The sequence below is a fragment of the Grampus griseus genome, assembly GCF_964374135.1.
Source record: "Grampus griseus genome assembly, chromosome: 9".
Taxonomy (NCBI): Eukaryota; Metazoa; Chordata; class Mammalia; order Artiodactyla; family Delphinidae; genus Grampus; species Grampus griseus.
In genome coordinates this window covers 23,943,569-23,970,649 of record NC_139003.1, presented here as the reverse complement: position 1 = coordinate 23,970,649, position 27,081 = coordinate 23,943,569, and the positions used below count along the sequence as shown (strand labels likewise).

Genomic DNA, 27,081 nt, shown 5'->3' with positions numbered 1-27,081 from the left:
TTAGCATTTGTTGTAAAGCTGGTTTGGTGGTGCTGAATTCTCTTAGCTTTTGCTTGTCTGTAAAGGTTTTAATTCTTCTTTGGAATCTGAATGAGATCCTTGCTGGGTGGAGTAATCTTGGTTTTAGGTTTTTCCCTTTCATCACTTTAAATATGTCCTGCCACTCCCTTCTGGCTTCCAGAGTTTCTCCTGAAAGATCAGCTGTTAAGCTTATGGGGATTCCCTTGTGTGTTATTTGTTCCTTTTCCCTTGCTGCTTTTCGTATTTTTTCTTTGTATTTAATTTTGATAGTTTGATTAATGTGTGCCTTGGCATGTTTCTCCTTGGTTTTATCCTGTATGGGAGTCTCTGTGCTTCCTGGGCTTGATTGACTATTTCCTTTCCCACATTAGGGAAGTTTTCAAGTATAATCTCTTCAAATATTTTCTCAGTCCCTTTCTTTTTCTCTTCTTCTTCTGGGACCCGTGTAATTCGGATGTTGGTGTGTTTAATCTTGTCCCAGAGGCCTCTGAGACTGTCTTCATTTCTTTTCATTCTTTATTCTTTGTTCTGCTCTGTGGTAGTTATTTCCACTATTTTATCTTCCAGGTCACTTATCCTTTCTTCTGCCTCAGTTATTCTGCTATTGATTCCTCTAGAGAATTTTTAATTTCATTTATTGTGTTTTTGATCATTGTTTGCTCTTTAGTTCTTCTGGGTCCTTTTTAAACATTTCTTGTATTTTTTCCATTCTATTTCCATGATTTTGGGTCATCTTTACAATCATTACTCTGAACTCTTTTTCAGGTAGACTGCCTGTTTCCTCTTAATTTATTTGGTCTGGTGAGGCTTTACCTTGCTCCTTCATCTGCTGTGTGTTTGTCTTCTCATTTCGCTTAACTTACTGTGTTTGGGGTCTCCTTTTTGTAGGCTGCAGGTTAGTAGTTCCCGTTGTGTTCGGTGTCTGCCCCCAGTGGATAAGGTTGGTTCACTGGGTTTTGTAGGCTTCCAGGTGGAGGGGACTGGTGCCTGTATTCTCGTGGATGAGGCTGGATCTTGTCTTGTGGGCAGGACCTCGTCTGGTGGTATGTTTTGGACCTTCTTATGATTTTAGGCAGCCTCTGTGCTAATGGGTGGGGTTGTGTTCCTGTCTTGCTAGTTGTTTGGCATAGGATGTCCAGCACTGTACCTTGTTGGTCATTGAGTGGAGCTGGTCTTAGTGTTGAGATGGAGATCTCTGGGAGAACTTTTGCCGTTTGATACTACGTGGAGCTGGGAGGTCTCTGTTGGACCAGTGTCCTAAACTCCGCTCTCCCACCTCAGAGGCACAGGCCTGACACCTGGCCGGAGCACCAAGACCCTGTCAGCCACATGGCTTTTGGGAAGTCTGAGGTTTTCTGCCACCATTCAGTAGGTGTTCTGTAGGAGTTGTTCCACTTGTAGATGTATTTTTGATATATTTGTGGGGTGGAAGGTGATCTCCATGTTTTACTCCTCCAGCATCTTGAAGGTCCTTGCTTATTTTTTATGTTAATTATTTGAGTAGGTTATACATTTGTTTGGTTCAAAACTTAAATGCTAATAAATGCTATAAAATCAAAGAGCTCCCTTCTATCTTGCTCCTTTACCAATTGAGTTTACCTTCTCAGAAACAACTAGTGTTATTTCCTTGTAAATCTTTCTGGAGATATTTTAGGCTTATATAGACAGATATGTTTGTGGGGGGATATTCTTCAAATACTGGTATCATAAATAGTTAAAATTTCATATGTATTAAGAAAAATGGTATCTCTGCATTTATATTTCATTTACATGCTTAAAAGTACTAACGAGTTGTTGCTGTTGTTGCTGTTTTCAGCCTAGTTTTCTCTGTGACTATAATTTTCCTATTTGAAAATGTAATTATGAAATCTGCTAATATTGGGGATAGTGTCCATTCTGTCCTTGTTTATGATAGTGTATTTTGTTTTTGCTGTTTTGCTATAAATAACATGTACTGCCTGTTTTATCAGTGACAAAAGCAACACTTGTTCATTCTAAAAGAAATGTTTTTGAAAGAAAAGTTAAAGCAAAAAGAAACTACCACCCAGGGGTAACATCTGTTAATACTTGAGTGTATATTATTCCAATCTTTTTATGCATTTGGGTATTTGCATAATTTTCAACTTAGCTAATAATTACATGGTACTTAGTGTTTTGTAACCTTCAGTATGACGGTTTCCCTGTGTCATTAAATTGACTTCTACATGAGGTACTTTTATCATTTAATATCTAGTGAGTATATAATCAATATCCTATTTTTGGCTATTTGTCGTTGTTTAGCACACGGACTTTTGGATCCGCATAGACATGTGTTTGAATCTCTGGGGTAGCATTACGTAATTCAGTCCTGTCATGAGCATTAAATGAGATAATATATGGAAAGCACTTAGTGCAGTGCTCAGCATATTGTAAGAGCTCAATCGATAACAGCAAACTACTGAGTCAGGGCTTAGGCAAATTAAGAACAGGGAGCAGTATATAATATGACAGAATGTGGACTTGCTCTCTTTTGTGTCCTGATAAGTTTGAATGAGAGAAAGACGGCTGTCATTTTATTTTCTTTAGCGTCTGTTGCCTTTATTTTTTTTTTTAATTTATTTATTTTTGGCTGCGTTGGGTCTTCATTGCTGCATGCGGGCTTTCTCTAGTTGCAGCGAGCGGGGATTACTCTTGCAGTGAGTGCATGGGCTTCTCATTGTAGTGGCTTATCTTGTTGTGGAGCACCAGCTCTAGGCGTGTGGGCTTCAGTAGTTGTGACACGCGGGCTCAGTAGTTGTGGCTCGCGGACTCTAGAGCACAGGTTCCGTAGTTGTGGTGCATGGGCTTAGTTGCTCTGTGGCATGTGGGATCTTCCTGGAGCAGTGCTCGAACCCATGTCCCCTGCATTGGGAGGCTATTCTTAACCACTGCGCCACCAGGGAAGCCCCCCTCTCTTGCCTTTAAAACCAATCTAGGGCTTCCCTGGTGGCGCAGTGGTTGAGAATCTGCCTGCTAAAGCAGGGAACCATGGGTTCGAGCCCTGGTCTGGGAGGATCCCACATGCCACGGAGCAACTGGGCCCGTGAGCCACAACTACTGAGCCTGCGCGTCTGGAGCCTGTGCTCCGCAACAAGAGAGGCCGCGATAGTCAGAGGCCCACACACCACAATGAAGAGTGGCCCCCACTTGCCACAGCTAGAGAAAGCCCTTGCACAGAAACGAAGACCCAACACAGCAAAAATAAACAAACTCCTACCCCCAACGTCTTCTAAAAAAAAATAGCCAATCTAACAAGATGAGAGTCTATTGCTTGCCTATTTTTTTAGGAAAACCTTTTTAATCCCCAAGTGCTCAGTGACACTGACTTGGATTTGCCTGACTCAGAGGAAGTGGGAGTGGACCTGGGGAAGGGAGAGCTTAGAGAGTACTCTTAACATCCAGTTTGCTTCTTTTCTGAGATTTCAGGTACATTTTTCATATCTTGATAGAGTTTCCATGGGAAATAGCAGGAGATATGATGAGAACTTAATTTACTGTGACCCAAAGTAAGCTAAATAAAGTACAAAGTATGCCCCATCCAGCATTCTTTCTTAACCCCCAGTCTCTCTGAAAGTCTCAAGCTTGAAGCCCCAAATTGAAGTCTCTGTCTCCTGAACTTACCTATCCAACAAGCACAGCTGTTTGGTCATCAGTTAGAAATAGATGTTGGATGTCCTGCTTTTCAGCTCCCAGATGAACACTCGATTAATTAATCCAGCATTTCAAAATATTATTTCCACTTGGTTTACTATTAAGAGGTCGAATTCGAAGATTGATTACATTTGAGGTAATATTGTGAAATGGGTTTATTTCTCATCCCATAGGTAACATGTTTTGTTTAAAGTACTTCACTGATACTTCAGGTGAGAGAGTTGTTATTTTTTGTATTACAGAGTGCTAATTCTTGGTTGCTTATAGCAATTAATGACTTATGCTAGTACTAAATGAGGTATATTGAGAACAAAATGAAGTAGAAATGCGGCTTTATTAAAAGATGTAGATAAACTGATTGTTCAGTTAGTGTCATATTATATTGTCATTTCTCCGTAGTGTTATTCTCAAGTTTCCACTGATTCTAAATAGTGTCCTTTTTACAATAAAGTGCATATTAACCAAAATTGATTGAAATGAGTTAGGCCAGGTACATCCTCAGCACTATTGTCATTTGTTGGCCTCCAAAATTACCTGCCAGTTCTGAGGACTAAACCAATATAGGTTTAGGATTCACTTTGGCTATACAGCCTAGAATGTAAATTCTGATCTTCATTCGTTTTCATGGTGCTGGTCTTGTCATCACTCTAGTAGAGGTAGCATTCGCACTGCTAGGAAAAGATGAAGGGTTCCTATGCAGTTTCCACAGATACAAATGGGAATGCATAAAGCGATTTGTATTTTGTCTTCTTGAGCCAGGGAGTGTCTTTATTTTGAGTAATTCTAGTCTTTTTTTTTTTTTTTTTTTTTGGCTGCACTGTGCAGCATGTGGGATCTTAGTTTCCCCTACCAGGGATGGAATCCACACCCCCTGCATTGGAAGGTGGAGTCTTAACCCTAGACCCCCTGGGAAGTCCCTCTAGTCATCTTCCTACTGTTGACCATCTTATTTCTTTAGTTCTTCACTTTGGAAAGCTTTACAGACCTCTTTCTTGACCTTTCTTCTTTGGGAGTGACCCCATGGACTTCCTTCTCAGGTTAAGTATTCGCCACATACTTTCTCTGGTTTTTAGAATGTTAGACTTGGTTACTATAATTTGTAAGTTATTTTTGAAAATAGGGAAGTAGGGACATGCGAGCACCAAATAAAATTTTTTTACTTGATTCCAAGCCTTCTGGAGAATTGGAGCCAGAGGATCAAGTCTCCCCTATTATCAGTGACACACAGGTTATGCTTTTTACGAGTGTGACTCCTGTTACCTTAGACCACACCTTAACTGTGGTGATCTTTTGTTTTCCTTCTGTGGGTTTTTGTTTCCTGATTATAAAAGCAATGTATGTTTGTTATATTAAAGTTGGAAACGATAAAGGAAAATTAAAAGTAATTCAAAGCACTGTTAACATTTTGAGGTATTTTCTCTGATTCAAATATAAACATACAAATAAATCTATATGTCCTTATTTTTTCAATTGACAGCATAACCTGAACATTTCCTCACATCCTTAAATGAAATTTTGTAAAGTAATAATTACAATGGCTGTGTCATTTTATTCCATGATTGTGTGATAATTTATTTCACCAATTTGTGTTCATCTTAATTTTTTGAACTATGGTACTGTGGCTTTATTTTATGTTTCGCTAAACATGCCATACTGTATAATCAACTAGATTCACTGAGCATACAGAATCAGGCTTCTAGATTTGGGAGGATCTTAAGTTTAGAAGCGTTAAGGGCAGAAAAGCTTCTTTTATGTATAATTTAGATATAATTATAATTCGTATATAATAAGTCTTCATTGATGTTGAGTGCTTTTTTACACAGGATTTGGTCATTTAAGAAGTATAATAGCTTCCCCCCTTTTAAGTCCCATATATTTTCTCCCATTTAAAAAATCATACTAATGGTTTTTGAGATTTTAATTCTAATTTAAACTTTAATTTTATTCTTCTCCATATATTTCATTTAGTCTAGTTCTTAATGCTTAATTTTAACCTTCCGTTATTTCCTTAGTTATTTTAAAGCAACATCGCAACAAAATCATTTCTTTGTATTTTTATTTTTGGTTTTCTTATAGAGCAGCAGGAGATACAGCAATAAGCTGGATAGTTTTGGAGAGAACCGGAGGCAGTAACCAAAGTTGGAAGTCTGTCTCAGGCTTCTCATGGATTACCCCTTCAGTCCCCTGCATTGTACCCTGTATTTAAGTGTAGCTTCTGAAAGGGTAGCTTCTCAGACTTGGAAGACCTTGGGCTCTTAGACTGTAAATCTCTCCAGGCATATAACAGGCTTCATTTACTGAAATGACTTTTTATTGTGGATTACTGTTCTCATAATTTCAAATTTTATTTGCTCTGATATTTAGGTTCTAGTAGTTACAACTCTTTCATTGAATTGCTCTTTAAATTTGGGTAATTCACATAACTCCTCTGAATCTGCTTTTTCTTACATAGTGGTATATGCTTGCCTTAGGTAATAACTGTGATTCCTTTCATTTGATTTTAAATAGTCATTCATTTTACTTTATCCCTTAAAAGCTCAGCTAACTAAGAGTTGGAATAAAAAAAATCTTTTTATAGTAATAATTTTAACTTAAACATTAAAAAGTAACTTACTACTGAGATATTTTCCATTTTCAGTCTTTGTAAGCTACCCTATTCCAAATTGTATGAGTTTGCCATTCCATATTGCAGAAGAGCCCCATCTTGCATAATTTTCGGACAGATTATTTAATCTTTCTGAATAACTGTTATGTTGTAGATGTTATTAATGTGACTTCCCCAGCTCCACAGCCCAGACATCTCTAAGCAGCTAAAATATAGTCTCACAATATTCAAGAGAAGCAAAAATGTGTATTTAAAAAAAAAGCTCTCACAGATAGATTGGTTGCTGATATGTTGTGGAATTATTAAAAATTGGTTATGTTCATTCTTTCCAGGTTTGGGAGTTGCTTATTAGATCAATGCCAGTTAATTCTTCTCTGTTTTCCCCATTTGCTCCAGATCAGGGTATCTCTAACATGCCTATAATTTCCTATTAGCTATGGGATGTTTTTCTAGGCTTTTGAACCCCACACTTATCATTGAATATTTTAGTGATTTAATTACTGTATTATGTTTATCATGACATTTACTCACAGGAATTTTATCAGATGTCACTAACAGAATGCTCATTTTATTAAATATTTCTATTTATAACCTATCAATTACAACCATTTGTTATGCAGGTTCTGTTTATAAGTGCATCATTTCATTTGATTTAAACATACCTATGCATCTTGGTTTATCTTTTACAGAGAAAATAGACAATATATTTTGGGCCCATCGTTTCTTTTTCACCTAATCTGAAATTTTCTTGTTTTTTTTGATATGTGTTACTGTTCTGTTTGATTTCATTCATATATATGAAATTTAGCGTGTATTTATAGCAGTTTTGCCTGTGCTTTCTCTAATACAGTAAGTTTGATTTCCGTTTCCTATACCTACTAGTTCTGAAATGTACTGAATGAAGTGAAATGATTGGGCTTCAGACAATTCTTCTGAGATTTTTCAAGAAGTCTCTCCTGGGCTTCCCTGGTGGCACAGTGGTTGAGAGTCCGCCTGCCGATGCAGGGGACGCGGGTTCGTGCCCCGGTCCGGGAGGGTCCCGCGTGCCGCGGAGCTGCTGGGCCCGTGAGCCATGGCCGCTGAGCCCGCGCATCCGGAGCCTGTTGCTCCGCAGCGGGAGAGGCCACAACAGTGAGAGGTCCGCATACTGCAAAACAAACAAACAAACAAAAAAGTCTCTCCTTAGGGTAGTTTGCATAAAGACCTTGGCCAATGATCGCAATAAACTCGGCTATAGATGGAAGCCTCAGTTGGTGATTTTCTAGTGTTTGGAGGTTGGTACTGTTGTGTGATCCAGGTGGTTGTATCAGTATATTCTGCTTATACTCACTGGACATTTTTCTGTTACCCTCTAGAGCTGCTAGAAGTTTTGGCTTTAAATTCTTTCCCACAGAGTTGTCTAAACTTCTGTGGTAATTCTACAGTGGCAGAATGTTGTTAAATACCCTCACTGTATTCTTAATCTCGTCTTTTGATATTCAGGTTAATAAATTTATAGCTCAGTTATGTAATGAGTAAACCAGTTTTCCTATTTTGAGATTATCTTATGTGCTAAAAGACACGGAGACTTTTCTTTAGTAGCAGAAGAATAAAAAAAATCTTTCCGTGCTAAATTATGGAGGAGGGCTCATTGAGTCTTTCTGTTTATTCCTTGCCTTCTGTGCTGTAGAATAATTTATCATTCATTTTCCACTGTGGAGTTGGTGCCGGCAGGAGAGGAATTGGGTCAGCTGGTATGCAGACCATCACATAGAAATGAGCACATGTGACAGGTCAGAGAGAGATGCACTGCTGTGGATACCAAGGATGTATTCAAACAGGCGAAGTAATGAAGATATGAGGATTCTTGAAACCAGAGTTACAGTCTGGTTCATCATGAGTGAGTGTGTGCAAGGAAACTGGGAAGCAGCTGTAGCCAGTAGGAGGGTTAAAGCCTTACAGAATTGTGTCTTTTGGAAGAATATTTCCATAGATGGTATCTGTATAATTTTTGGCATTCTACACAGTGCCTCTGCTGTTTGTCCTGAGCACATGACCTGTTGGGAAGAAGTTTGCTTTCCTCTGAAGTGGCTGGTTGGTTGGTTATTTGAACCATCCCACAATACTTAGGCCCTGAGAGATTTCTTCTTCCTCTTTATGAAAGAGTGGCTTTAAAAAAAAGAAAAAATATATGGATTTGCTTGAGGTTCTCTGAACCAGACAGGTTGGGAGGTTCAGATATTTCCCTTATGTGATTTGACTCCGATGGCTTAGTTAGTTGTGTCAATGATAGTAAGCTCTTCTGCATATGGTATCAGCTGCTCTCAACTGATTCTCAAGGTACTTTCTTGTTATTAAAAAAAAATTATTTTTATCATTATAATGAGATTTTAATCAAGTGGTTCTTAATGCACTTTGTTATGACTGTAGTCTCAAACGTATATTTTCATGGATAAACACAATGTGGTATATGCACACACTGTGTACACTCTGCCAGAAAAGGAAATTAAGTACTGACATATGGAACAACCTGGATGAACCTGAAAGCATTATACCACGTGAAAGATGTGAGACACGAAAGACCACTTATTGTATGTTTCCATTTAAAGGAAATGTCCAAAACAGGCAAATTGAAAGAGACAATAAGTAGATTGGTGGTGGCCAGGGGATGGGGAATGAGTGCTCAGTGAGTAAAGGGTATCTTTTGGGGTGATGAAAGTATTCTGGAATTATAATGGTGGTGGTTGCACAGCATTGTGGTTATACTAAAATTTACTAAATTAGTATACTTTTGACTGTTGTTGACTGTTGGTGGAATGGCTGCTGAATGAATGACAAGCAGTACTTGGTGTTTCTTTGTTGATGTTACTGCTGGGTGGCATTTTATCCAGTGAGTTGAGTGGTGGGTGAGAGTGGGGATGGGAGTGGCAGCTGAAATGTGCGATGAGTCCCCTCATTAAGGGAAGCATATACTTGTCCAATGATTTGCTAATTCACAGAAAGTGCTGTTGGATAATTACCTTTATGTTCTCATCATTAATGGGAAAAAACGTTTGGTTCACATGCTTGATTGATTTCACAGTTGTGTGTTCACTTTCTTTTACCTAAAAAGATAATGTCAGGCTCTGAAAATCTGCTTTTCTTCATTTTGGAAACGAGTTTCCAGTCTGTTGATTAGGTGTGGATAAGAAGCGTTATATTTTGAGATTCTCTGATATATACAGAGAGGAGTGCATGAGTTAGAGTTCTACTAATAGGAGCAGTGACTGGAGGCAGATTACTGGTACACCAAACATGGTTTACCATATTTCATTATCTTCAGATTACCCGCTGCTTTGAGACAGTGTTCCATCACGACCAGTTCTTGACCTATGATGTCATACCTTTGGCTAATCTGTGCATTATGTTAGAGCTAAAAATGGAAACCCCAGGGGTTGTCATCAGTCTTTATTGACTATACCATGATGATTAAGGGAGACAAAACGAATTCAGTATCAGAGTGGGAAGTCTATGTTCCTTGTTTATTCCACTAATGGGAAACAGGATCACAGGGCGTGAATTGGGGATGGGGCACAGCCCTTCGATTAGCAGCTCTTGGACTTAGAAGTAAAGGAAGAACAACAGGGTAGTCTGCTGTAAAATGTTGGGGGCTTCCCTGGTGGCGCAGTGGTTAAGAATCCGCCTGCTAGCGCACAGGACACGGGTTCGAGCCCTGGTGCAGGAAGATCCCACATGCCTCGGAGCAAGTTAAGCCCATGCACCACAACTACTGAGCCTGCGCTTTAGAGCCCGTGAGCCACAACTACTGAAGCCAGCAAGCCACAACTACCTAGAGCCTGTGCTCCGCAACAAGGGAAGCCACCACAATGAGAAGCCTGCGCACAGCAACGAAGACCCAATGCAGCCAAAAATAAATAAATTAATTAATATTAAAAAAAATTGGGGGGCTTAGTCAGTGGTCAGTTGGCAAAGTAATATTTTATGTCCTGCATCCTGTGAGGCATCATGTAGCTGCCTCGGCTATATGAAGTGCTGCAGCTAGTTATAACAAACATTGAGCAGTAGTATCAGACTTGTCAGTGATCAGCATGCCAAAATGCAGTTCCTTGTTACGTGACAAGTAGGGAAGACATATGGCAGGCAGGTGGTGGCGGCAGCATCATTATCAGTGCACAGTGAGATTGACAGTTCATTTGCAGATAGTGATGCCCACCTGCTATGGAAACAGTGCACCACTGGGCACCTGGAAGTGTCCTTCTAACAGTGTATAGCCTGCCCTGCATAATCCTTATTGGTTGGCAGACGCTACTAAGTGGTGACCCTGGCCTCATCCTGGGAACTAGTCTGATGAAATAGATATTCAACATTGAAGTCTGGTTGTGAGTAGGCCAGTTTTTTGTTTGTTTTTTAATAAAAGTACGTGTTTCCGTTGTACATTTTATTCCAGCTACCACTTGTTTATATTTTTAACTCAATCGTATTTTTTTCTCCTCCAAATGTAATTTTAAAATCTTATAAATTTATGGTGAGAAAAGTTCAACGTGCCCCATGATAGTACCTTTGAAGGTGTAAGCCCTTCTACCAGTGTTGGGTAAGTTCCACCAGATTGTTTCTAGGTGTGTCCTTGAATTCCCCCAAATAAGATTATAGCTACCATTGTGCCTTTGCTTTTTAAAATTTGAACATGTTATCATAGCAGAATATATAGATCTCCCTTGTTTTCAACAGCTACAGCGTATTTATTGAGACATGCTTGTAATATAGAGGGAAAAAATTGCCGTGGTGACTGCCAACTTGGAACTTGGGCTAGTGTCAGAGTTAGATCACAACTTGTAATTATGCATTTGTGTTAAACTACCATGAATGCAAAGGACAGAATGCTTGTACATACATCTTTGTTTCTATAGACTAAATTCCTAGAAGTGGAATTGTTGGGTCAAAAGACATCCACATATTAAATGTTAGTACAATTGCCAGTTTGACTGCAAAAGATGTACCAATTTAGGTTTCTGCCAACAGTAAAAATGCCACTTAGAGAAGCATATGAAAACTGAATGTTCATTAGAGAAGAGCATGGACAACAGTGATTAAATTCCTCTGGAGAACTAGACAGAGGTGGGAAATTATGGTGGGAGGCAATAAAAAGTTCCCCAAAAGGGTAGATCTACACATGACAGATCTCCACGGAGGACTATTCCTCAGAGAGGGAACGTGTCAGAGCGCAAGACTTCCAAAAATATGTGACAATTTTATAGGAAGTCAGTGAGTTGTAGGCTACTCTATCCCATTCTACAGCTGCCTCTGAGAAATGGTAAAGCAGGTACATCTAATTAGACTTGTGGCACCTAGACATGCAGCTTCAGTTGGCTCTTTTTAGAAAGCAAGAAAATAGATATTTCATACCCTGAGAAAGATGGAATGATTTGTCCTCCATGACTGAGACTTCTACTCCTTTATTAATGGGTTTTGGTACAGGACTTCTAATCACAACTGCCTGTGGGTAACCATCTATTTTCTTGGGAAAGTGATGGAAGTATCCTCTTGAATTCTTCAAGGAGATTCTGCAGTTGTCTGGCCTCTGCCTCGCTTACATGGGTAGACTACCCCAAGTTTAAAAATACACACATACACACACACACATAATTGTGGCAAGATGCACATTACATAAAATTTACCATCTTAATCATTTTAAAGTGTACAGTTTAGTAGTGTTAAATATATTCACATTGTCCTGCAATCAGTCTCTACCTTGCAAAACTGAAAGTATAACCATTAAACAACAACTCCCTGTTCCCTCCTCCCAGCAGCCCCTAACAACCACCAGGTACTTTGTTTCTTTGAGTGTGACTACTCTAGATATCTCATTTAAGTGGAATCATACAGTATTTCTTTTTTGTGACTGGCTTATATAACTTAGCATGACATCCTCAAGACTCATTCAAGTCATAGCAGATGTTAGAATTTCCTTCCTTTTTAAGGCTGAAAAGTATTCCATTGTGCGTATCTACCACATTTTGTTTCTTCATCAGTGGACATTTGGGTTTCTTCTACCTTTTGATTATTATGAGTAGTGCTGCTGTGAACATGGAGTACAAATATTTTTGAGACCCTGGATTGAATATACCCAGAAGTAGAACTGCTAGATCTTATGGTAATTCTATTTTTAATTTTTTGAAGAGCTAGAGAAATTTCTTTACTTTGTATCTCTATGTTAGTAATGGAAATGGAAGAACTTTGAGTCTGGGAGAGGGCTTCTTTGGCTATGCAGCTGCTGAGAGGCAATTTGCTTCATGAATTTAGGCTGTAATTGGTGCCTTTGACCTAGGTTTATAATCCAGTGCTAACCACCTAATTTCCTAATACGTATTTGCGGGCTGGGGACTTGGCCGTGTGCATAGACGTACACTGTTTTTGTTAAGAGACCTGGATTTGGAGGTGGACACAGATGCAGTCAGGATGGTCTTTGATCAGTGTCCGTGTGTAGTTTCAGACATTGACCTTAGGTGTTATTGCTCTGGGCACGCTGTGCCTTTGATCAAGGGACTTCGTTTCATTTAGTAGGCCTCTATCTTCTGTGTGAAATACAGGGAGAGGAAGGTAAATCTAAAGGAAGAAAGGCCTATGATGTTAACATCTGACTCTCTTGGAATCTTTTCTTAGCAACGAAACCAAGGATAATTTATACAACAGAAGGGCTGTATTTTTGGGCTATTTTTCTTTGTGCCATTGGCAGGTATTCCTTAAGAATTATATTTTTTCTTCATCATTCTCCTTTGAGGTCAAGATACACTTCTACTAGTCCAATTCACCATTCTAACTTTCACCTTTAAGTTAACTTACCTGAGTGTGCGTATATTTCCTTTGTCTGAGTGACTTCTAAATGGCAGCTCGCGGGCGTGCTGGAGAAATAGGTGTGCTCTGAACGTAGTGAATGCAGGGTGGCTTTTCTGTACTGACTTTGCAATACCTAACCCCCGGAGCAATAGGAATTGATTGGAACTCTTGGCTGCGTGACTACTTTAGCTCCCACTTTTATTGCTTTGGTTTCCCAGTTTGGCCTTTTGTTGAGTTGCCTTTTCCTTTGTAGACTGGCACATATTATGTTTGTAGAGAAAATGTAATTTAACCTTTTTGTTCTTATCCATGTCTTAAAAGCATCCTTTTTCCTCCAGTAATACTTCTTAGATGCCATTAAGCAAATCCCCGTTCTTCATATCCCTGAGCCTCTCATCTTAGCTTTATTACAGCTGTTATTTTCGAGACTGGCTGACATTGTGTGTATTCTACACAAAGGCATGAGTATCCATGTATTTGTGCTGCTTGTGTGGCTGGAACTCCTCCAGGGAGAGCTCTGGGTGGAGTGATTTAATTTCCCTTGACTGCTGCTGACCTGGGAAACTTTGAACCCAGATGACCATGACTGACACTTGTATAGAGGAGAAAAATGACCCACACTCAACCTTCATCCTCCAGAGGAAAGCAGTGGAGGTGGTGGCTCTGAGGAGAAGTAAGAAGAGACATGCAGGGAACCTGTGGGACAGTTTCCAGTAGTGTTTTGGGGGGCCTTTGGCATTCTTTGGTACAGACACTGTGGTATTAAAATTAGGTATTGAGATGAGTTAAACCATAATGCAGTAATGAGTAATATAGAGGGTGGAGCACTAATGCAAACAGGTTACACTTTTTAGATATATCTGTAGGTTTATAAGGACTTAAGAGGATTAATGAAAATGCTTGCAGCTGCAAGGTTACTCTCACATAGTGGTTTCTATTTGTCTTTGATCCTCATCAGGTTTACTTGAAATATTTTCAATGGTCAGAACTTCATTTCCCTGATTATTTTATATGTGCTCGTTATCTACCTCATACATAAACTATGCATCATGTTTCCAACCATTTTAATGTTATGTTTTGGTCAGGGTGTTATCACTACTTCTAGAAATCTTTGCCCAGCTCTAATGGCTCTTTATATAAAATGTTTTCACATTTACTTGTGGATCTCATGCCTGTGTATGCTTCTAATTAAATATTTACCAAACTGAGTGTTTCTCGGGGAGTAGTGATGTCCACTTAAATGAATGCCTAATGTCAGGTAGAGACTCTTAGCATCTCCATAGGCCCCGTATGAAGCTGGATTTTACCTTTCCTTTCAAAACAGATAAATGCATTTGCCCATCCGACAAGGGGGTGGGGAGTAATGGGTTCATTTTGTCAGAAATGCATCAAATAAGAAAGCTCCTTGACTCTGCTCATGGAGGTTGGGAAGCAGTAGAGGTTAACATTCCATTGATGAAAATGAAATGTGCTCAAAATAGTCCTGACTTTGCGGGGGGTGAGGGGGGAGGGGGAAAGGGTGATTGTAGATCAGAGAGAGCAACATAAATACATGTGAATAAACAGCCTTAACACCTAATTACAATGATTTTGAAGAGGGTGTTACTGAATACATCTAGGCTGTGGCTTGGAGAGGTAGGAAAGGATCATTGGTTTGTCTCCTTCTCTTTGCAGTGTAGATATATAATTTTTTGTCAGTGTATCTGTAAAAGTTCTTCTAATTTAAGACATGCCAGAGCTAAACGATGTCCTAATGGGACACAGAGATTTCAGCTTTTTATTTATTTATGGCTGTATTGGGTCTTCGTTTCTGTGCGAGGGCTTTCTCTAGTTGTGGCAAGCGGGGGCCACTCTTCATCGCGGTGCGCGGACCTCTCACTGTCGCGGCCTCTCTTGTTGTGGAGCACAGGCTCCAGACCCCGCAGGCTCAGTAGTTGTGGCTCATGGGCCCAGTTCCTCCGAGGCATGTGGGATCCTCCCAGACCAGGGCTCGAACCCGCGTCCCCTGCATTGGCAGGCAGATTCTCAACCACTGTGCCACCAGGGAAGCCCAGATTTCAGCTTTTGATTGTGCTGAACATAAACATAAACAGTTCACATCTACCAATTGCTCATTTTCTTTCTAATAATACCAATACTCAACAGAAGCATTGATTATAATTACAAAAGCAGATATTTCTTTAATGTGAGTTTATAGTTACCATTAGAGTACATTTCAAACACCAAGGTGAAGAATTCTAGACTTAACGTCAGCAACTCAATGATTAAGTCCAACCATTGAGTTGGTAGAGAAGTCGCTGAAAAAGTATCTTCATCAGATATTGAACAGAATATATTTTACAACGATAGTTACAAATTAGAGGAATTTTTTTCCCTTTGCACATTTATTCTCACCCCTGAAATTGTTTTCTGGAACTGAAAGTTACATAAATAGCTTGCCTTTCTAGTCTAGTTAAAGAATAGATTTTTTAAGTAAGAAAATGAATGATAAACATTTTTTATACCATGTTTTTTCATACTTGGTTTAAGAGTATTTACAAGGAATCTTAAAATAGAAGATAACAAAAGTTCCCCATAGAAACTAGAGAAAGGTATAACCACAAAAGGTAGGATCGTGTAATAGAGGATTGAGGCTAAGACTCTGGTCCCTTAATGGACAGTCTGGGCATGTACAGTCCAGTATCGCCACCACAGCTGTGTGTGGCTATTGTGCATTTGAAGTATTGCTGGTCCAGACTGAGATGTGTTGTTCCTGCACAACACACATCAGATTTCAAAGACTTTGTCAGTGAAAGAAAGAAAAAAAAACCCCAATACTTTAAAAATAATATTGGTTATATGTTGATATGATAATGTTTTGGATATTTTGAGTTAAATCAAAAATACTATTAAAAGTAATTTTAGGGCTTCCCTGGTGGCGCAGTGGTTGAGAGTCCGCCTGCCGATGCAGGGGACATGGTTTCGTGCCCCGGTCCGGGAAGATCTCACATGCCACGGAGCGGCTGGGCCCGTGAGCCATGGCCGCAACGGGAGAGGCCACAACAGTGACAGGCCCGCGTACCGTGAAAAGAAAAAAAAAAAAAGTAATTTTATCTGTTTCTTTTTTTAATGTCGCTGCTAGAAAATATCAATGTGCATATGTTGCTCTCATTTGTGGCTCTTATTGTTGTTGCCTCCTAGACAGCACAGGGTACGTTTGACATCGTTTTATGAGAGTTTAGCTTATGTCTGAATAGGTGGCTCACCTGGGAGGTCAGTGTGCCCAGAAGCAGGACCAAGAGGCTCCTTGGCAATTTTGTTTTGAAGCTCATCCTATATCTAGATGAACGGGTGACTGAACTGTGTTTCAAATTTAAAAAAAAAAAAGGTATCTCACATTTTTAGAATGATTACCTACGTTGCTTGTTAGCAGTAAAAGGTCAAGAATGCATAAATTAAGTATTGTCCTATTATGCCCACAGCAAATGGAAACTTGGTTGCTCTCTGTTCCTTGTCTTCCTGATTTTGTAAGGCAAGGAGTGTCCTCCCCAAATTCCTCTAGTTAACCTATTAGTTGAGATGATTCCCCACACTCTACTTCAGTTATCTTTGGTAAATAAAATCTCCCCAACTAGTACCTGCAAAATTAATCTGGAAAGTGTCTAAATAAGTACTAAATAGTGTATCATTCTTTAAAATAACCCATATTTATCTGTAAGTTGGGATGAAATATGTATGAGGTACGTACTCCTGTTTGCTGTGACTCCTTAAGGGGAAAAGTATATTTAATTGAGTGTTTCTGCCTAATGATTTAAAGTCAACATGCATCTTATTTATGCATGTATGTATGTATGCGTGTATTTATGTATTTATCTCGCAGATACTTATCACCTACTCTGTGCCAGGCTCTCCCCAAGAAAATCAGTATATGTTTGTCTAAAAATAACTGACACAGCTTCGTATGAGTCAGGCCCTGCTCTAAATGCCTCATGTATATTAATGCACTTCTTCTTCTAACAGTGAGATAGGTAGAGTTATCCATGTTAAACTGAAGCACGGAAGTGAGGTAACTTTTCCAGGTTCTCACAGCTCATATGTAGAATTGCTGGTAACCAAAGCCTGCAGTCTGGCAGCTCCCAGAGTCCATGCTCTTATCTAAGCTGCGTAAAATATTTTGTTCCACTTACTTTTGTCTCCCGACTGCCTTAGCCAGACTTGCCCAGATGATGTGTTTTCTGTTTCTGTCATGAGAATGACGGGCCATACGAGAGCTTTTTTCTTAAGCCAGGGTATTGTTTTGAACAGCCCTTTGTGAATTTATGATTGGCCACATGGAATAGTGGGTGGGATTATATAGTAATTATGCAAAATAACCTCACATAACAGCCTAAACTCAGACTGTGGCCTGGAAATCTTATGTATCTTTTATGCTTAGGCATTCAGATTTTGTCATTTCATTATCATCAGCATCATAATGTCTATGAAGTTCTCTGGTGGTTTGTCACCCTTTCTAGTGAACGATTAGTTACGTGAAGAGTATCCGTAGATTGTCCGAATTCCTTAGGTGTGGCCCAAGTGTATTCTGTTGTACTAAACTGTTTCCAGACTTTATAAGAGATTGGGATACAAATTTGGTTTTAAGTTCTCATCTTAGTTCCTCCGAAGGGTCCTTGAAATTGTTTTCAAGGAATATTCCACAATCTAATGCACCAAGGAGGAATCAGATTACCTGCTACCCTATCTTGTCTTTGAGAACCTCTTTGAGAAATAATACAGGAAATTATATTTTTCTTAATCTAAAGCATTATCCCAATTTCAATATACGTCTTCCCTCCTTCATGCTTTAAATTAATATATGAAACAGAATGGTTAACAGCTTGACTAAGTGGTCCTCAAAATGCCTAACCACCTCATTTCAAAAGTATCCTCCAGAATTTTATGTCTGAAAGGGTTCCTGATTACACGTATCCATTCATGAAACAAATATTCACTGTGTATGCTCCTACCGTACAGGCCCTATCATGGCAGTTTCCATGAATAAAAGGCATGTTTTTTTCCCTCTCCTGGCGCTTACACTCTTATCTGTACTAGTTCATAGTAGTAAATGTAAGGTAGGAATTACACCGGTCTAAGAAAACACTACATAGCACACCATGTCTGGCTAAGTTATTTTGTAGAATTCTAGAGTTCAGTGATGCTCTAAAGTTGTAGTCTGGTGCTCTCATTTACCAGGTGAATTACGTGAGAAAAGTGAGGCCCAAAGATGTGGTGTGTGACTCATTCAATAAGAGAATGACAGGTGGAACCAGCAGGGAGCCCTGGACTCCTTGTGGTCCTTGCTGTAAAGAGGGATCAGGCCCTGCCCTGTGTCCTGTACATGTAAATTCCTGCATACCCAGTGTTCCAGGAGTATCTTTGCTGGAAAAATGAAGGACACATTTGCATTAACCCATTACTTCTTTTCAACTCATGCCATTCCTTATGTAATTACCCCCAAGCACAAAATTCAGGTTATCCACTATTCAGATGAAGATTTTGCTAAGATTTGCAGTTTTAATTGAAACTGCTCTTTTCCAAAAGTGATTGACAAGTCAGGGATACGTATCTAGAGATGAAAAACTCCAAGGCAGGAGAACAGATCTCAGAATCCCCAGGAGGGGGACATAAATGCCAATTACACATTGACTCTAATTCCTGGTTTGTCATAGCTGTCTGCAGGTGTGTGTCTTGGCTGTGGACTATTCTCAGGGCCTCATTTATATTTGAGAATTTCTTTAATAATGTTACCTCTCCAATGAGCTCTTTAATCTCTTGACTTTCAGTTCTTTCTCTAGATAGAGGAAAAAACTAATTGGCAGGTGAATGTAGAATGTAGTTACTGGTTCTTTTGGTTATTGAAGATGAAAGATTTTTGGGAGGGGGGTCTTCCCATTGATCTTCTTTAAAGACAGCTTGGGGATAGCATACCTTTTGGCCTGGAAGATGAGATGCTAAGGGTTCATTTTTGTTTATTACCATTACCCCCATCACCACCACCACCAGCGCTACTCAAGTGGCCTTCCTAGATGAATAGCTGCTCTCTGGGTAGAGAGCTAATGTTACTCTGCGCCGTGTACTTGCGCTGATGAGCTGCTGTCCCACTCCTGTCTGCTGAGGAGGAGGCTTGTCATTGGCAGGTGCAAGGTAGTCTTGAGATTCACTGAGTTTATTTTTAAGCAGGGATGAATTTTTCTCCCTGGTAGTGGAATTGAGGGCTTGAGTTTGTTGCTAGATGGATTGGGTGAAAACACAAAAACAGGTGAACATCTCCACAAATTTTTGACCTGCCCCCCAAATGCCCCAAATTGGACCATACCCTGTGTCTGTGCCCTTTTTAAACTTGGCCCTGAGTTACTTCACATCCTATGGTACGGGCGCCCTTGAGGTTTAGCTCCTGTACAACACTGATTTCCTGTGTGATTTTTGCCAGAACTTCAACAGGTGTCTACATGCTTTCCCGGCCCTCTTCTGCTTCCGTAGGTTAGTTATCAGGGCTTGCCAGAGGAGAGTTCCAGGGTGGGTCAATACAGACAACATGCAGAGGACTCCTTCCTTCCCAGGGATTTGAGTCAGCGTTGCTTCTGTGTGTGTAGACCTCCCATTCCTTGCCCTGTCTTTGGCCTGTAATAACTCTGGCCAGATGCCTACAGGGAAACTATGAAAACCTCTTTGTTGGAGGTCCTAGTTTTTCAGCCCTACCCCCGCTCCTGGGCTGTTCACATTCCTCACATTTATCCATCTCCTTAGCTTTAGAAAGATGATAAGGCTGAGCAGTAGTGTCAGTGTAGACATCTGACCTAAGGAGTCCTCTTTATATTTTCTTCTTTCTGTGTTGTTGTATGATGATAGTACTTCTTATGAGAAAGATTTACCTTACTTTCAGCCCTTAATTGGCTTTTCTCGCTGATGTGGCTCCTTGTTGCTTTTAAAACATGATTAGATGGAGCGTTCAAGTGAGTGATCTGACAGTCAGAATTTGGAGGCAGCTGTCCTTCTGGAAATTTCCATATTCATTTATAAAATGGTTTTTGGAGCAACAGGCAGTTTGAAAGGATTTTGATGCTGCTCACCAGCAGTGTGGCTGAACTTGATGCTTGTACAACGTGCCGTCTCTAAGCTGACCGGTGGGAACTAAAGTCGTAGTTAGGAAAGGGAATTCTGGACTTTCAGATCATGGGGTTGGCTTCAGGGTGATTGACTCCTCAGTACAGGTATGTAACAGGTATGTAACCTCGGCCATGACCAAAGCCAAGCATTTGCCTTAATGCTATAATACAGACCCTGTGTGTTTGCTAAGGGATACCACATACCACTTTCTTTTATTTATTTATTTATTTTTACAACTTTCTTTTGACACACACACGTCCTCTTGAAAGGTTTTGTAAAGAAAAAGCATCACTCAGTGTGTCCATATCCATATGTTTAGTATATACTAGGATTAACCTAGTATTAAAGGTTCTTCCGGTCCAGTCCATCCCCCACCCCCCCACCCCCAATTTCCTAACTCCAACTCTGTTGGTATCGGGTGTAGTTAGCTGCATCATTTTGATTCACATATTGTGAAACCCGCCCCAAGAATCTCTGTGACTGCCATCTTGTTTGTTCTTCTTGACAGTTCTTAACACAGGCCTTGAGAACTTATGGCGGGCTGAAACGACATGCAGTTTTTCTGTAGAGGCATTCATTCATATTTTTGAGCAGATTTTCAAAGGAGTCTGAAAAGGTTAGAGAACTGCTTTACCATAATGTCTAGGAGTCCTCCAGGAATGTTCCAAATCTCTTCTCTGTGGAGTATAATTTATGTAAGGCCTTAAAGGTTCAGCCATTTTTCCTTCTCTCTTGATATCAGTCATCCTTTAGGTTCACAGCATCTTTTAGGCTCAAAGCAAAATTGAACAGAAAGTACAGAGAATTCCTGTATCTCTCCCCCCTGCCCCCCACGTACTTCCTCCTCTGCCATCAACAATCCCACTCCAGCGTGGTACATTTATTATAATTGGTGAGCCTACATGGACACAGCATCATCTGGAGTCCATAGTTCACTAGGGTTCACTCTGGGTGTTCTACATTGTATGGATTTTGACAAATGTGTAATGACATGTATCCATCATTATACTTCTATACAGAATAGTTTCACTGCTGTCAAAATCCTGCCCTCACAGCTGTTCATCCTGTCTCGTCCTGCTAACCCCTGGCAGTGATCCTTTTACTGTCTTCGTATTTTTGCCTTTTCCAGAACGTCACAGTTGGAATCATACAATATATAGCTTTTCGATTGGCTTCTTTCTCTTAGTAATATGTATTTCAGATTCCCCCATGTCTTTTCGTGGCTCGACAGCTCATTTCTTTTTAAGGGCTGAATAATATGCAGTTGTGTTCGTGAACCACAGTTTATTCACTCACTTACTGAAGAGCACTTTGGTTGCTTCCAAGTTTTGGCATCTATATATAAAGCTGCCAAAAACATCCACATACAGATTTTTGTGTGGACTCAAGTTTTTTACTGTCGGGATGTATGGTAAAAGTTTGTTCTATCCAAAACCATCTCTCAGAGTGGCTGTACTGTGTTGTATTCCCAGTAACTGAACGAGAATTCCTTTTGTTCCCTATCCTCACCTGCATCTGTGGTCAGTGTTTTGGATTTTGGCTATTCTAATAGATGCGTCATGGTAGCTCATAGTTGTTTCAGTTTGCATTTCCCCAGTGACACGTGTGGAACATCTTTTCCATATGCTTGTCATCTGTATGTCTTCCTTGGTAAGATATCCAGGTCTTTTGCCCACTTTAAAATTGGGTTTTTCATTTTCTTATGGTTGGGATTTAAGAGTTCTTCCTATATTTTGGATTACAGTCCTCTATTAGAGATGGCTTTTTGCAGATATTTTCTCCCCATGTGTGGTTCAGCTCTCTTTCAGTTGTTTTTTAAAATCTTAGACCCACAAAGTCATACTGTGAGTGAGGTCAGCTTTCACAGTTGTGCTGGCACAGGGGGCTGCTAGTGAGCTGTGTTGCAAATTCTCAGCCTTAACTACCTTGATGCTTTTTTTTTTTTTTAACATCTTTATTGGAGTGTAATTACTTTACAGTGGTCTACCTTGATTCTTTATTTTCAGGTCAACGTGACTGTGGACTACATTAGACCGGCCAGCCCAGCCACAGAGACGGTGCCTGCCTTTTCAGAGCGTACCTGTGCCACTGTCACCATTGGAGGAATGTGAGTGTTCTGGCTGGTAGCAACTCAGCCATAGCTGAGAGTTCTCTCCTCATTCAAGTCTCTCCTCCCTTTGTCCTGATTTGCTTTCTGTTACTCTTAACTCAGTGGCTTATAATTGTTATGTGCCTGCGTAGCACTTTGTTTGCAAAGTACTGCATAATCGCTCATTAGTTAATCATATACTTTCATTATTGTCATTATTTAAGACTTACTGGGCTCTGTGTGCTTGGCACTATGTAGCACTCATTATTACTATTAATAATGCCGTTTATTGAGTGTCAGTCGGGCCCTTAGGTACTGTGCAAAATTAGAAAGATTCTCTGCATATTAGTTTAATTGTAGGCCAGAAAGAGAAGAGAGGTTAATTGGACCTTTTCTTTGTATAGATGTATGTAATCAGTAGATGACAGGGTCTCCCTCTTCTACTCCGCTGGCCTTACCCTGGTTACATTCCAAAGTCTTTTGGGAGCTCGGTTGAGGAACAGCCTTCCAAGGAGCTATCTGATGGGGCCAGTAGGAAGCCTGCTGGGCCGTGCTTCCACAATAAATATTAAAACAATCAGTTAGTCCCCAGGAGCAATTCTTACCCTGCGTAAAAGACACCAGCATGCTAATTGTCTCCTTTTCTATTTCACAATCTTAAATGGTGGTTGTTACCAAACTGGTATTTTTCTTTTCTCTTAAAAGAGGGCATGGTGGAGGGGAAGAAAAGGATAGGCTTCTCATCAAAACAAGGATTGTTTTGTTGAAAGTACAGTGAAGCCCATTGGGAGAAACACCTCTCTGTAAGCTATAGCATGCCCCTGAAAGAAAGAGGATCTGGTGGCTAACTTACTTTCCAGAAGCTCTCCTGCCAAACAGGAGCTTCTCCCATCCGTCGCCCCGCTCCCCCTGCCCCCATTCGTGTTGTCACTTTTGGAAACAGGTATTTTTAGCTACTGTTGCGGCTCCTATAGGTATTAATGTTGTTGATGTTCACGCAGCAATCGGAGACTTCACTTTTGCCGAGAGGAACTGAATATAGGCTTTTGATGTCATTACCTTAATATCATCACAGGCATCAGGTTATTTTTAGAAGCAGGTTCTTGAGAATTAGATAATATTTTTGGAATGGGGGAAACTAGGAAATATTTTGCTCATTCTTCCATCTGTATGACTTGCAACAACAATTATTACCAATTTGTCACCAATTCTTAGGAGCTTGATGCATGCCTTCCTCCTGTGGAAAGCTGGAAAGTTAGTATTCCCCTAGATTAAGATTTACGCTGCCACATACAAGGAGTCCTCTCCGATAACTGCTCCTTCTATCTACTTACTGGTTAAAACAACACCACTGCTGTCAAAATGCACATCTTTTTATTTTTGGCAGATGGCTTCTATTTGTGTTTTTCTAATGACCCATTAGAGCGGATTCTTTTTTTTTTTCATTTGGTTACCATTGAAGTATATTTTCAAAATAAATTTACACTGCTTAAAATTAGATATTCTGGAAATGTTCTATGGGGCGTTAACATTGACCTTTCTATCTCCCAGTTCTTGTAATTAGATCGTAAGTATTACTTTTGCATTATTTACCAAGGTATTTACCTCGGATTAGACCGGCTTGGCAGGGTACCCTGGTTGCGTTGAGTTTCCTCATAGATTTGTTTCTACTAAACTAGACTTTATGTGTAAACTGCTGGGCGGTAACTGGGAGAAATGTGGGGATGTACTAATATTTTTGAGACCAAACCTCACCAGATAGTAAGCTCCCTGAAGATAGGGGGTTTTGTCTTGCTTATTCTCTGCTGTAGTCTCAGTATTCAGCAGTTGGTAGGAGTTCAATAAACCTGTGAGTGATTGTTTACTGTATTGCACAGTGTCCCTTTATGAAATAAAACTGGGAGTACTTAGATGTTTCATTACCTGGGACAGCTGTTTCTTCTGAGCTACAGGTTTATTTTAATCTGATAAATATCACACAAAAAAAACCTTGTATCTGATAGTTTTCCTTGTTTATTTGGTTATTGGAAGGTCAGTGCCAAAGATAGGGCATCTCTAGAAAGTCTTCCTGGTAGCATGCTTCTGATGTTCAAGTCTTCCTCATGGCTTCTCTTTGATTTCCCATGGCCTTGATTTTGTTTTCATTTTTTCTTGAATTTTCTCTACTTAAATCATTCCAAATAATACTGTAGGAGAGTTGAGGTATTAATAATAATGTCCAAAATACTCAGCTTATATTTAGAATTATACCGAAATTCTTCTATCTGCTTTTAATGGTTATTCAGAAACATTGGCTAGAGCAGGGGATTTAATTTTTTTATCCCAAATGTTTTAGTTCCATTTTTTTATTTATTTATTTTTGCGGTACGCGGGCCTCTCACTGTTGTGGCTTCTCCCGTTGCGGAGCACAGGCTCCGGATGTGCAGGCTCAGTGGCCATGGCTCACGGGCCCAGCCGCTCCACGGCATGTGGGTTCCTCTCGGACTGGGGCACAAACCCGCATCCCCTGCATCGGCAGGCGGACTCTCAACCACTGTGCCACCAGGGAAACCCCTTAATTCCATTTTAAACACAAAAAGGTATTTATATCTCCAAATCTTTGATATATGGGCAGCAAGGACCCACTGTGAGTTGCAGAACTTTCTCTATGGAATGATGACTTAAAAACACTAATTATGGAATCCTAGATCTTTGTGATTTACATCCCCCTCATCTGTTATAGTTTTCCTGCTCTGATTTTTGCACATGTTGCAGCCATTTAAAAGCCATTCCTCTTATTAAACCTTTTAAAACAATGTTTCATAAAGACACTTTCTTTTGGTACTCATATTTCAATTATTGATATAAAACTTAGTGAAGTACATAATAAAAATGACCAGTATAAATCTGGGGACAGAAACAGATTGGGATAGAAGTGCACAGGTGTGTTAGAGTGGTCCTCAGTCACTAACTGGTATCAGCCTCTGGGTTTTGGGGAGATCGTAGAACATGTGGGCCAGTTAAGGAAAGGTTGCTAGGAGAGCTCCTCTAGTAATTCATTGCCTCTCTCGTGAGAGGTCTTAGGCTTTGTTCAGCTTGTAGAGATGCTGCAGAATTAATGATCTTATCTAAACTGTGTCTAAACGACCCAATCTAAACTATGTCTGGGGCTTCACTGGTGGCGCAGTGGTTGAGAGTCCGCCTGCCCACGCAGGGGACACGGGTTCGTGCCCCGGTCCGGGAGGATCCCACATGCCACGGAGCGGCTGGGCCCGTGAGCCATGGCCGCTGAGCCCGCGCGTCCGGAGCCTGTGCTCCACACGGGAGAGGCCACAACAGTGAGAGGCCCGCGTACCGCAAAAAAAAAAAAAAAAAAAAAAAAAAAATCGATTCTCGAATAGCTTTTCTCAAACTACTCATTCCAGGGGAAAGAGAAGGAAGAGACAGATGAGATGGCCTCTTTCAGGATTATTTCAAAGCAGATTTTTCAGTGTATTTCACATGCCAAAGTGTGTGAATTATCCCTATCCTCCATAGGGTTCCATCTCATCCTCCTGTTGTTTTCTCTTGCTGTATGGGTCTGCGTCAAGTCACATGGTCTTTGGGAGGCCTCTCTGGTGGAACCGTCTTCAACTCCCCCTCTCTTGCCCTCTGGGGAATCAATGAAAACAAGGTTCATTATTCCTCTAATAGATTAAAATTTTTTTCTTGATTAACTTCACTATGGAGTTGGCAAGAGTTGTTACCTGTTAATCAAAACAGTTTAAATAAAAAGATCAAACTTTGAGTTGTTTCTCATTCTCTGGCTCCCAGGTTGGGAATTAGCTGATCCTTTTAGGCCTGGATTGTTACAGGAAGCTGTCAAGATGGCGCTTCGTGTTAATTACTTTGTATTGTATTTAAGACACTTATATAACTCTTCTTGTGATTTAGTCTTCTATGTAATTAGCTTCAGTGATTAAAATCTCATTCTTCTGTTATTGCCAGAGCCTTCCTGGGGAGCAAGTTTTGTGGGGTGACCTTTACTTGTGCTGGACTTCCCAATTACTTTTTTGTTTTTTTGCGATACGCAGGCCTCTCACTGTTGTGGCCTCTCCTGTTGCGGAGCACAGGCTCCTGATGCGCAGGCTCAGCGGCCATGGCTCACGGGCCCAGCCGCTCCGCGGCATTTGGGATCTTCCTGGACCGGGGCACGAACCCGTGTCCCCTGCATCGGCAGGCAGACTCTCAACCACTGCGTCACCAGGGAAGCCCCCCAATTACTTTTGAGCTGCAGTTTGGCAAACCCATATTACCTATTAACTGATTGCCCATGTCTTTTCTGCATATCACATTTTCAAAGAAAAGTGTTAAAAAAAAATTTTGTTCACATTTATAAAGGGCCACCTAAAAATATGACTTGGGGTCAAGCCTCACACGTGTACGCTCATAATTACCACCACCCCGTCCCCCATCCCTGGAAAATTGTCACATATCCAGTAGATAGTGTCATTTAAGGTTTTGCCCCTTCTCATTATGTGAAGTATTTCACAATAATAGGAGACAATAGACATGGCCCATTTTGGAAAAGTGAAAGATGGCACAGAGATGAAACTGTGCAATAGGAACAGTTGGGAAATGCCTCATTTCTGCACAAGGTCAGTTTTTTGAGAGGTGATTGGAGTTTTGTAACTGTGATTTTTGAAACATTGTTTTAATCTCTGCTCCTGGCCACATTCATGTAAAGCCACTGCTGTCCACCTTGATGCCTGTGTGGGGTCCTTACTACCAGAGATGTTGT

The 27,081-nt window shown here is 40.3% G+C and overlaps 1 protein-coding gene across 1 annotated transcript in view; it reads left to right on the top strand.

The window, feature by feature from the left end:
• SND1 (staphylococcal nuclease and tudor domain containing 1) overlaps positions 1 to 27,081 on the top strand; it is a 419,293-nt gene that overhangs the window by 175,978 nt on the left and 216,234 nt on the right. Inside the window, exon 12 of the mRNA XM_082661749.1 lies at positions 22,240 to 22,340. Within this exon, the coding sequence (XP_082517875.1) occupies positions 22,240 to 22,340 (101 nt within the window). The remainder of the gene's footprint in view (positions 1 to 22,239; positions 22,341 to 27,081) is intronic.